Source organism: Sinohyriopsis cumingii, chromosome 16 (genome assembly GCF_028554795.1).
Source record: "Sinohyriopsis cumingii isolate HCF-2022 chromosome 16, ASM2855479v2, whole genome shotgun sequence".
NCBI lineage: Eukaryota > Metazoa > Mollusca > Bivalvia > Unionida > Unionidae > Sinohyriopsis > Sinohyriopsis cumingii.
This window is the reverse complement of record NC_142976.1, coordinates 47,715,949-47,727,324: the sequence shown is the minus strand read 5'-3', so window position 1 is coordinate 47,727,324 and position 11,376 is coordinate 47,715,949. Positions and strand designations below refer to the sequence as shown.

Sequence of the window (11,376 nt, the reverse complement as noted above, 5' to 3'; positions counted from 1 at the left end):
CGTTCCGATGGTATTTTCACCCCCTCCGTTGCGGGCATGCTGAATCCATTTGTCTTCCTTGTCGTACAAATAATGTAACCAGCGTAGGGCTTTGACCGAGTATTGACGTTTGAGGACTGATGACAGCCACGGTGTTTTGAGGCATGAATCGTTGTCGGTAGACTAAGGAACATGCTTTGGCAATGGTGCAAGCTCCTTTCAAAGGATCGACCCCTCCGTGTTCCATGAACAGTTCTCGAAATTATCCACAGCAACGCCTTAAATGTCCACGTCGGAACGACAATACTTTAGCATTTCTTCCTGAAAGACAAAAGGGTCCGATTGATTGATTGATTATTTTTAACGGCGCATCAGCACTGTAAGGCTATTTAGCGCCAAACAAAATGTTGTGTATAATCTTTTAAAAATTATAAAAAGTCTCATCGACCAGCGATATAAAAAACATAGTTGAAATTAAAACGGTAAGATGGTAACGGTGCAAAATAAAGCTTTCCGATCAACGGGGGATGTAATTATTCTAAGTTACTGAAAAATGATGAAAAGGTATTAAAATGGGACGGTATATATATTGCATAAAACTGCACAAGGTGATAGCATAAAAGTTAGAGTTTAGAGTAAATATTTACTGCTTTCAGCAACTCTATAGTACGAGTCATGTTTATAGTATCAAAAAGAAAGGCATGTTGATTGGCTTCCGTATTGAAAAAGTGTGGAAAGTACCCTTTAGCCATTTCTGTCATTCCAAACGTTTTAGGCATTCGACTCTAAGGCATGGCCAAATAGCTCATCGAATCTTTAAACTGTACTTGTCCCACTTGCATGACAATGATTTTGGCTCCGTTCAAAGTGACATTAGGACGTTCGGTGCCGTGTTCTGTATAGTATCTGAGAAGAAACTGTCCATCGTGATGATAGAGATGAATGTATTTTCCATCTTTAAAATCTTGACCTCTAAACAATAGAGGTCCGCGCACTTCTTGAGGGTGCACTTTCAAGGTGTAGCGTGGAGCTAGGACATCTTGCAAGTTTTGCATTTCAGGAATGACACATGGTATGTCTTTGAATACACCGGCTTGTTGTAACAGGAGTTCAGCTTCACTTCGTTGTTTGGCTCGGTTCCATTGTCGAATAGTTTTCCAGGCTCTTTTCCATTCTGCCGTGTCGTTCTTGTTGGCATAGGTTCGTCCCACCACGATAGCCCTGGCTAAACACATCTGGTCTTTTCAATTGTGAATTTGAACAAGGCTTGTTTTGGTGCTGCGAAGGCTGATCACCAATAACACCATTTTGCAGCCAGTCCCTTGAGGAGGAGAGACGTGGGTCATGGACAGTGTCGCTGTTCCATTGGTGATGTCAAATTGGTCATTAGATTGTTGCACGTATTGAATCTTGTCCATGACTTTGGAAGGGGTGAATTCTGCCGGACTGCTAAACTCGATCCGAACAGGGGATTTCAAACCGTCGTGTTCCATGGAAAGTCTCAAGCGATGGTATTCTTTGGGTTGACATTGTCGCTTGAGTGTGGTGAGCAAAGAATCCCACATCTCGGTGATGAACCCTTCTGCTTTCTCCAATGGTACGTCGGCCTTGAAATCTTTAAACTTCACCATGTAAGTGTAAGCCGTGGTTTTAAATTTTCTAGAGGAGCGCTTTTCCGTCTCTCGAATGGAATAGTATTTTTCAGGGTTGACTAAGGGTGACGAACTTGGTTTAGAGGGTTCGGATTCTGGTTCACTCATGTCCTCTTCAAAATCACTGGCATGAATTTGTGCCAAGACGTTAGCAATGGTACGAGGTGATAGATCACGTTTCTGCCTCTTACTTTCTACTTTTCCTTTCTTCACGAGTGTATTGGATCGTTTCATCTTGACTGCAAAATGTCAAATGACTAAAGTTGAAACACCATGGGTCACTTTATATGCACGACAGACCAGTGTATATATAAAGGGTGTGTGTCTTGTTCTTCCACTATTCATTTCACTCTCAAATCGAGCAGAACAATGGACGAGACTACACAGATCGAACTTTTCATCAGAGCTTTGCGAGGGGTCATCAGAACATTTTCTTCAGACAAGCCAACGGACTACTCACCCTCCTTTCAAGATAAAAGTCAAGATACTTGCTATATCTGTAAGAATAAAGGACATTGGTCTTCTGAGTGTCCAGACCGTCAACAAACAAATCAGGGGTTAGAAGAGTCAGATGTCAAGATACCTGTTATCATTGTCAGGAAAAAGGACATTGTCTCCAGATTGGCCTAAGAAACAACAGGAGCAAGAGGAAGAAGATGGGAGTTATGGAGAGGAAGAAAGCAGACAGGTGAAGAAACGGGAGAAAAAAAGAAGGGAAGAAAGTTAGGATGAAAAAGCTGTGAAAGTGGAGACATTTAAAAAAGTGAAGACAGACAAAGAAGCCTATGAACTTTTTAAAGTGCTATGATGTGTTGTGAAATGGATTGTAAAATTTGTACCAGAATAGACAGTCTATAAAAAGTGTCTATTGGTTTGGTTTTTAGAATAAGAATCTAAACTCACGCACTCAACCATTCACACGTACTATATGGGTAAAAAAGTTTTTTTTGAGTTTTAATTGATGTTGGCAATTCAAATACTATCTCTTTTCGAGAGACATGGGTGGCCCTGAAAAGGGCCTTTGGGTATTTGTTGGTTTTAAACAACAAACATATGAAGCAATCAACTCTAACTGCCTTATGCCTTTGCCACGGCCAACTTCTGGACTGCGTACTGTCGATGATGATGATTTGGTACAAATCACTAAGTATAGTAGGTATTGTGACAGGGTTGGTTTGTTTAGCTCGGGAAGGTCTTTTTCTCTTCGGTCGTAATAAAGAAGTCTGATACATTTGTTTCAGACTTAACTCCTCTAAAATGTCCAACAGTATCGTAACCGTTTGATTTTCACCCACTTGTTTCTTTGCTGCTTCTTCTTCTTGTTTCTTTCTTACCTCTTCTTGCTTTTGTAGAAGTTTGTTCTGTTTCCTTTTGTTGTTGAATAAATTTCTCCAATTCTCCTGCCTCTGTTTAGAATTCTCCACGTGTGGTAAAGAAGGACAAGGTGACAAATGTACTGGTTCCGGAACAAATTCTTGCGAAAGAAAATCCACAAAATCCCAATTCACCTCTTCTGGAAGCAAGTCCGGGATCGCTTGGGTAGTCTCCATAGCAGGTGCACCCCAATTCATTGTCTTCTGAGTTTCCGTCATGTTTATGCTGTGTCGCATGAATTGACTGCACACAAACGCTAGTGCCTCTATATAGGGAATGTGACGTCACGGACTGCTCTCTTCCGATTGGACGAATGGTGACTGAATTTTGTAACGCGGGTTTGGATTGGTCAATGAACTCAATCGTTTCGATCCTCCCTTTCCCTATAAATAACCGCAGTTCGCTGCATTCCTTCACCTGTTCTCGTCACCAAGATGTGGACCGACGTGGAATCCTCTACTGTAGTCTCTTCAATGATGTTTAGAACGGACTTACCCATGTATGTCCGATCCTCGTGGAGTTTTGTCAAGATGACGGATACATGTGTGTGGAATAGATTTACGGTCCAGAAGTGAGACAGAGTTTAAGGAAAAGGAGACTTATGCGGTGCCCTCGATGTTAACAGTATGGTATGTTAACATAAAACTAAAGACCCTGCAAAATCATATGCCTCGTAAAGAAATTAACTTTCATACCTAATTTTTTTCTTTTTAAAAAAATGTCTGTTGTCTATTGTCTGTGTTATATCCATCTCCCATGTTCAGTGACACTATACAGTCCCACCTTGTTCAATTTCCCTTGACGCTATTCAGTCCACCCATGTTAAATTCCCTTTGAAGCTAGGGTACAACCCTCCTATTTTAACATTAAAGTCCCTTGAGGCTAGGGTATCCCTATTTTCTACTAATGCATATCTGGAGTACAACTTGGTACTAGATTTGATAGATTTCTGCGGAGTTTCTACTTTTCGCGTCGTTCAGAAGACTGTACAGCGAAGCTGTGGGAATTAACCAACACTAACTTTGGAGAATTCGATGATACCCTCAAATATCAGTGCATTTACTAGGGTCAAGGCAGCTATGACAGCGTCCACAGTTTTAAAGCCTTATAGTGTACGACAAATCGCATTAGCGCAAAAACGCCAGATCAACGAAGCTTAATCCTTTGCAGTAACTACAGAATCTGTAGATACCTACATGGGTTTCATACAAGAAAAAGAAACCATTCTAGAATTAGGGCAATCGTCCATGTTAAAATCAACTGTTACATTTTCACCTTGCCCAGTATCATCACCTTCAGGAGTCTGTGTCCAACAAGCATCTGAATCGAGTGGTAAAGTATTTGACTTTGTCGATATTGAAAAAGATCATTTATTAAAAGTGTCTGTTCCTTATAGTCCAATGCAGAAAACATGTTTCTATCATTTTGTGAACATAGGAAATTACAAGTACGCATCCTAAATGTTTAGAAAATTGCAAGCCTTTCGCGCTTGCATCTATGGCGTCAGGGCTGTTCTTGTGAAATTAACAAACAAAGGTAAAGCCTCCTCACGTGCCGCGCAGTTCCATGAGGAGATATTACTTGTTCCCTGAACGACATAAAGCAATGCGTGGAATAACAGCGATCGTTTTATGTTCATCTCTTAAAATTAGAATATAAATTAAGTACGTTTTATTCACTGTCAATTTTAACGCGTTGTTCACCCTGAAAAACGCCCAACGACCCCTTGTGTACGTCAATATGACCCTGCTAAAATTCAATTGTCCAGTTTGGATCACCATGGATAATGGCATCACTGAGACCAACACTGAAATTACTGATCACGAGACGGTTATTCATCAACTGGCACATATTTCACAAATGGAGTCCGAGCACGAAGAGATTCAACAATACGCAAACGTTATACCTCATATTGCCAATGCAAATAGTCATGCTAACGTGTTCTTAAATCGTAATGGGAAACCACTTGTCAATCACTCGATCGATTTAAGTCGTCGACTAAGGGCCAAGCTTTTCCTCGTATAACAGATAGACATGCGAGACATGCATACGAAACGGAGTCAACTGTTATATTATCAGCATCTGAGAAGTCGCGCCTGACACAGTATCTGGGTCACATACTCAGCACAGCTGAAGCTCATGATGTATATATAACTAGTTCAGCTTTTGTTGAAAATATCTATTTCTCGCGACGTTCAGAACACCGTTCAGCGAAGCAATGATAATTAACCAACACTTAACTTTGGAGAATCCGCTAATAACGTCACATACCAGTGGATTTGCTAGGCTCAAAGCAACTATGACTTCGTACGCATTTTTAAGACCTGGTAGTGTATAGCAAAATCGCATTAGCGCAACATCGCCAGATCACCGAAGCATAATATTCTGCAGTAACTACAGAACTTGTAGATACCTACATGGGTTTCATCGATGACAAGGAAACCATTTTGGAATTAAGGCAATCGTCCATTAAAAAAAAATGGTACATCTTCACGCTGCCAAATACAAGAAAAATTGCGATGTGTGCCACCACCAATACCTTCAGGAGTCCGTTTCCAAACATCTGAAGCGAGTGGTAACGTATTTGACTTTGCGATACCGAAGACGATTAATTAAAAGTGCTTATCCTTATAGTCCATTGCAGGAAACAAACCCTAAGGACGTTTGCACTCCATCAACCTCAAGTAGTAACTTTTATAAAATCACTTAACATGTTTCCTTTATTTTATAACTGACAGGAAATTACAATCAAGCATCCTAAATGTGTAGAAAAGTTGCCAGCCGTCCGCGCTTGCATCAATAGCGTCAGGGCTGTTCTTGTGAAATTAACACGCAAACGCAAAGCCTCTTCACGTGCCGCCCAGTTCCATGGGGAGAAAATTACTTGGTACCTGAACGACATTAAGCAATCCGTGCAATCACAGCGATCTTCTGATCATCTCTTGAAATTAGAATGTAAATTTCGCAAGTACGTTTCATTCACTGTCAATTTTAACTGGCATATATTTCACAAATGGAGTCCGAGCACGAAGAGATTCAACAATACGTTAACGTTGTACCTCATATTGCCAATGCAAATAGTCATGCTAACGTGTTCCTCAATCGTAATGGGGAAACCACTTGTCAATCACTCGATCGTTTTAAGTCTTCGCCTAAAGGGTCAAGCCTTGCCTCCAATAACTAACATAATTTGGAGACTTTTAGCTAGACGCTTGTTGTCTTTAAGGTACCATTCTAGGTCTGTCTTAAATGACGAAGCAGAGCATCTGACTTGGCACTGAACAATCTCTCCGACTACAACCAACCAACCAGCTGTTCCCAGACCTCGCCAGTGGGACATAATCGCCATTGGGAGCTTTAAAACAAGATCATATGCTTCACAAATTAATAGAAACATGCTAAGTGATTTTATTTGAATTACTGGCCAAAATAAAGAAAATCCACATGTATTAGAGCTTGTACATTCTAATGTATTTGTTATTCCCTAAGAATAACTTGCATTTTACAATTAGCATTTTCGAAGGTAACGATGTTTCCTGTTTTGCAGATGCTCTATCCGACAAAAAGGCCATATCCAGAAACCAGTCAGTAACCGCTACATGGAGCCTGACATTATAACGATCTGCAGCGACTACCTATCATCGCCAAGGACAAATGGATAAACCTTCCATGCGAGAACCTAGCTATCTCAAGCATATAATGCAATCTGAGAGACGGTCTAGAGCAACGTCAGAGTTGTGTCAGCGACCTACATAACATCATATGACACTTTACAGTCTCCAACATATCCAGAATCTACTCTTGCTTGGGCAACTCTGCCTACCACCACTCTTGAATATTGTAAATTGCCACGGTCAACCAATTGGTATCGGAAGATGCTAGAATAATGCTTAAATGGAGTATTTTCGCCTAATACCTAAGGTCAGCCACATCAGCATACACCTGTATTAGGTGTCGTACTAATGACCTCATAGAAACACATGCAACACTACGGATAATGGTTGCATCAACTGCTACAAAAAGTATTTAGCAGTGCAAGTCCTCAAAACAAAAACGAGTCCAAGTAGGGGTGAAAAACTTAGCAAAGGTTGTTTGTAGCACTTACAGAAAGGCCATTCTTTCAAATATATATGTGATGTACTGTCATCGAAAAAGATAAACCATGGCAAGATGTATATACACTACAAATAGTAAATATGGCACGAAAAATTCATGGAAATCTAAAGTTATGAACATGAATTTGCAGTTAACTTTATCGAATATTTTTTCCTGATCTAGGCAAAGGAAGGGGCAGCAGATTTATTTTTACTATATATAGCCGCAGATAGTGCTATTCAAGTAGCCATCATCGAAAATTGAACGTTTTTTAATTCAACATGTTGGATCCATGTGTATGATGATGGCTGGCATAAGACTACTAGACTTTACAAGCCAATTCATTAGTATTAAATGAAATATATTACAATTAATAACAAAATTCAAATTTTCGGTTGACACGAAAAAATAACGTGGACAACAACATTATAGTACTTGAATCATTTTAAAACAGTATTCACACAGAAAGTACAATACACTTTATACTCGTAAATGCATTTCTGTCCCTTCTGATGTGAAGACTAAATTGCATCATGTTATGAAATTCACCGGGTGCGATTTATTTGCAATGTCGTGTGATCCGGTTGTTTCATAATTATAACAGTTATATTTTAAAAAAATATAATTGGACAAATTAAAATATGTAAATTCGTGCATAGGCTGCATTTGTTCGTAGATAAAATGGTCAATGAATCGGTTCAAAATCCATGGTTCTACAAGACTTCACTTTAGGGAGTCTATATACCAAAAGAATGTAGTTTTAGCGTGTGCTAACCTATGCAATTTAAATTATACATAAATGCCAATACTTGTATTCTGCAGGCGAAGCATGCCCATCAGGTAGTCAAACTCGTTACCATCCAATGTACGACACGAAACGCACACATAGTCCAGATCAACCTTTCCACACATTTTCTACGATGCCAGTTCTTACACAATGAACATTTAACAGTCGTTTGAACAGCTTGATTTTTGCATCCACCACATGGAAACCTGTGGTGGTGGTGGGGGAGTGTTTACTTAAATATGCCATGATTCACTTAAAAATCATAAATGAAAACATGAAATGTGCAGTATTGTAGCTTTATTACAAAATAAGAGCCAGCTCAAGAAACATTAAGATTATAAACCTTGCATTTAGTTGCTTGCAAATCACAATGTTTTGTTTAGACTGTCATTCAGTCTATTAATGATCTATAAATACAAAAACTGAAACTCGCACAACTTCCAAAGAAAACATGCTGTCAATTGTCAGTAATCGTTATGCAATGAGAAACAAACCTAAGCTGGATTTAGCAGGTTGACGGTGAACAAATATGAAGTTTAAATTAATTGAGTAACTGAGAACTTGCCGCTTGACCAACTTTTTTTCAAGTTCTTTCATTGGTTTCTTTTTTGTAACTGCCGACCAGAAGCATTTGCCACTTGCCGATTCTGTTCGGCAATTCGTTTCATTTCATCTTATGCGATCGCCGATAATATACCTGTTATTGTTCACATTTTCTAACTTATAATTAACTCCTTGCCTTGATTGTCCAAAAAGATGAGTTGTCTTTCTGCTATTCAACTCAAGAGGTCATAATCCTATAATTGCTGGTAAAAAAAAAAGTAACAGTTCACAATTTGTTAAATTTGCACGTATGTAATAGTGCAATTTGTTTCTTTTCACATTCTGTTCATTAGATCACATTAGTAGTTTTATTGGTTCTTGATCAGTAAAATGTCGGAACTGATCCGTAAAATTTAATTTGGCTGAATAGAGATTTTGTTAACATGTGGCTCTGATATTGTATAGAAATAGAACAGTGAAAAATTAAAGCACAGAGTTAAAACTAAACATTATATAATATGTGTATGTATATATGCACGTCTTCATTTGTGTCTGTCCGTACGCCTTATGCCTGCCTATACGAACGTTTTCTATACAGGCAAAAAAGTCATACCAATCTTAAACAACCACCGATTTGACAAATTTGATATAAATTTATAGGTTTCTCATCAGTATAAATGGATCTAACCCAATAGAACCGTGTAAAAATGCAAAATAAAGAAGTTTGTAAATTTGGCTCATTATCGCTTGCGACTTGACCGATCTTCGATCTTCACATCCTTGCCATGTCTTTCTACCCTTGCCTTTTTACGATGGTGCCACACATTTCGAAGCTAACACTATAGATCTGAAGGATACAATTAAAAATATAAAAACGTAGTCATGACGTCAAATAACTCACATTAATCTTTAACCTTTACCGATCTTGTTCTTTTTTTTTAAAGAAAAAAAATTGGTTTGTGGAGAAAAAAAATTTAAAAATTAAATGCAAAAATATTTTAACCGTATGTATAATCCCACTTGATTCATTACTTATCAATAAATCACAGGTTTATTAAAAATTGGCGGGCGTTGCAATTTCGAGATGAGATGTCTGACACAATGCAATTTGGTGTGGATTTGGGTGTTTCGTAACACCGGGTAAACCAAATATCGAAATATTGTGCTACTCTTTTTACGATGCACAATATTTTCATATAGGCGATTCGCATGTTAAGGCTGCTTGTTACTTGGACCCGTGCACAATCTTCACTTTAGTTCGCACGTTCCTAACAAACGCTCTGCTTTTAATAATTAAACTACAAAATGCAAGTCAAAACGTGGCATTAATTGTCCTGCGCGACAGCTATATCTTTTACTCAAAAAATAATTCGCGCACATTAGTTTGTTCCATTTTGTACAGGATAGTTAGCATTTTCTGAAATTCATTAAATTCCACAAGGATCTTCGTATTCTTTATGCAAACACCCACTGGAATAGGGTTGTTTAGCCGTGGACCTTGTGTGACGTCACGAATCACTACCTCATACCTAAAAATAGAATGTAACCCCAGCTTCGGACAAACATTACAGTATGGCGGCTCAGTACCATTATGTTTCACTGACAGAAGATGATGTTCCTGGTAGAAAATCACTCAGTGGTGCAGTTGAAACGATGGTTACAGTGCAGAGATTTGACCATCAGTGGAAATATAAGCGATTTGATCAAAAGGTATGCAAAATTCAGTGTGTATATACTGCATGCATTCGATGCTTCCATTATTGGCAATAGAACGGTTAAGTAGAACGAACATCGTGCCTATATAATGTCATCCCCCCAAAAAATTTTTTAAAAAAAGTAAATAGCCCACCAAAGCATCATTACTAGTTCGTTCTAAATGTAAGAGGTGAATTGATTTGTAAACAAAATATTCATTGCATTGAAAATCAGAGCAGCAATGCACGATATCCCCCCCCCCCCATCCAATTCATCTGGTCGCAGACACAAAATATTATTATCTTTTAACCGGCCGTGAGAACAAAGATATGTGACCTAGTAGTCTCTCTATCACTCCAAGTCCTTATGTGCTTGTATCATTTCTGTATCAAAGAGAAATTCAATGATGAATTAGTTTGTTCAGTAATATGGGGTATTTGTTTCTGTCGGTTAGGTTCACATGGTTTTTCCCCGAGGTGTGGCGTGAACATTAAATTTTAAATAGTTATTTTGTTGTACTCTATTATTATGATTATTATTATTAATATTATTATTCATCTATCTTTGCAGGGTCAGACAATGCATAGAAGCAGGAAATAGTCAGTCCATTTCTATATCTGTTGATGGTGGTAAATGGTATGATCTCAAACTGAAGAAGCTTAAAGAGACTGAGACACAGCATCAAGACAAACCTAAAGCTTCTATTCTCCCTATCACAGGTTGGAATATTTTTCCTTCTGTTGATCTTCCTAAGCATTTTAATGCAGGACATGTGCATCATCACATTATAGAATCAGTGCAGTTTACAGGACAAACCCAAAATACTGAAGAGAATGAGAACGATGATGATGTGCAGGACTTACATGCAGCTAAACCTTTACATAGAGAAAGAAACTATTTTAAAAGTGGCCACGTACAGTCAATGAAAAACTGCGATTAGAATGGCACATATTATTTAAAAGCTTAAGTCATGACTTCTTATGTAATGAGTACTATGTACGATACAATGGTACAAATTTCTAAAGACAGTGGATTTGTTAGAGATGCCTCATGTACATGCATTACATCTTCAATGGGGAGGTGTAGCCATGTTTGTGCGCTTCTTTTTGCAATGCTGGACTATATTGAAAAGAATGGAACTGATGCTCAATCTTGCACATCAAAATGCTGTGAATGGAACAAGGGACGTAAAAGATATAAGGACCCAAAGTGTGTGTGAGATGTGATTTATGAAAATATCAAGAAACGAAA

At 38.4% G+C, this 11,376-nt stretch overlaps 1 protein-coding gene across 1 annotated transcript; it reads left to right on the top strand.

Moving 5' to 3' along the window:
• Positions 1–9,914: 9,914 nt before the first annotated feature.
• On the top strand, positions 9,915–11,065 carry LOC149780359 (uncharacterized). Its single transcript, XM_089936198.1, has 2 exons — positions 9,915–10,140; positions 10,696–11,065. The coding sequence occupies exons 1-2, from the start codon at positions 10,040–10,042 to the stop codon at positions 11,063–11,065; spliced, it is 471 nt and encodes a 156-aa protein (XP_089792324.1). The 5' UTR covers positions 9,915–10,039.
• The last annotated feature ends 311 nt before the right edge of the window (positions 11,066–11,376 follow it).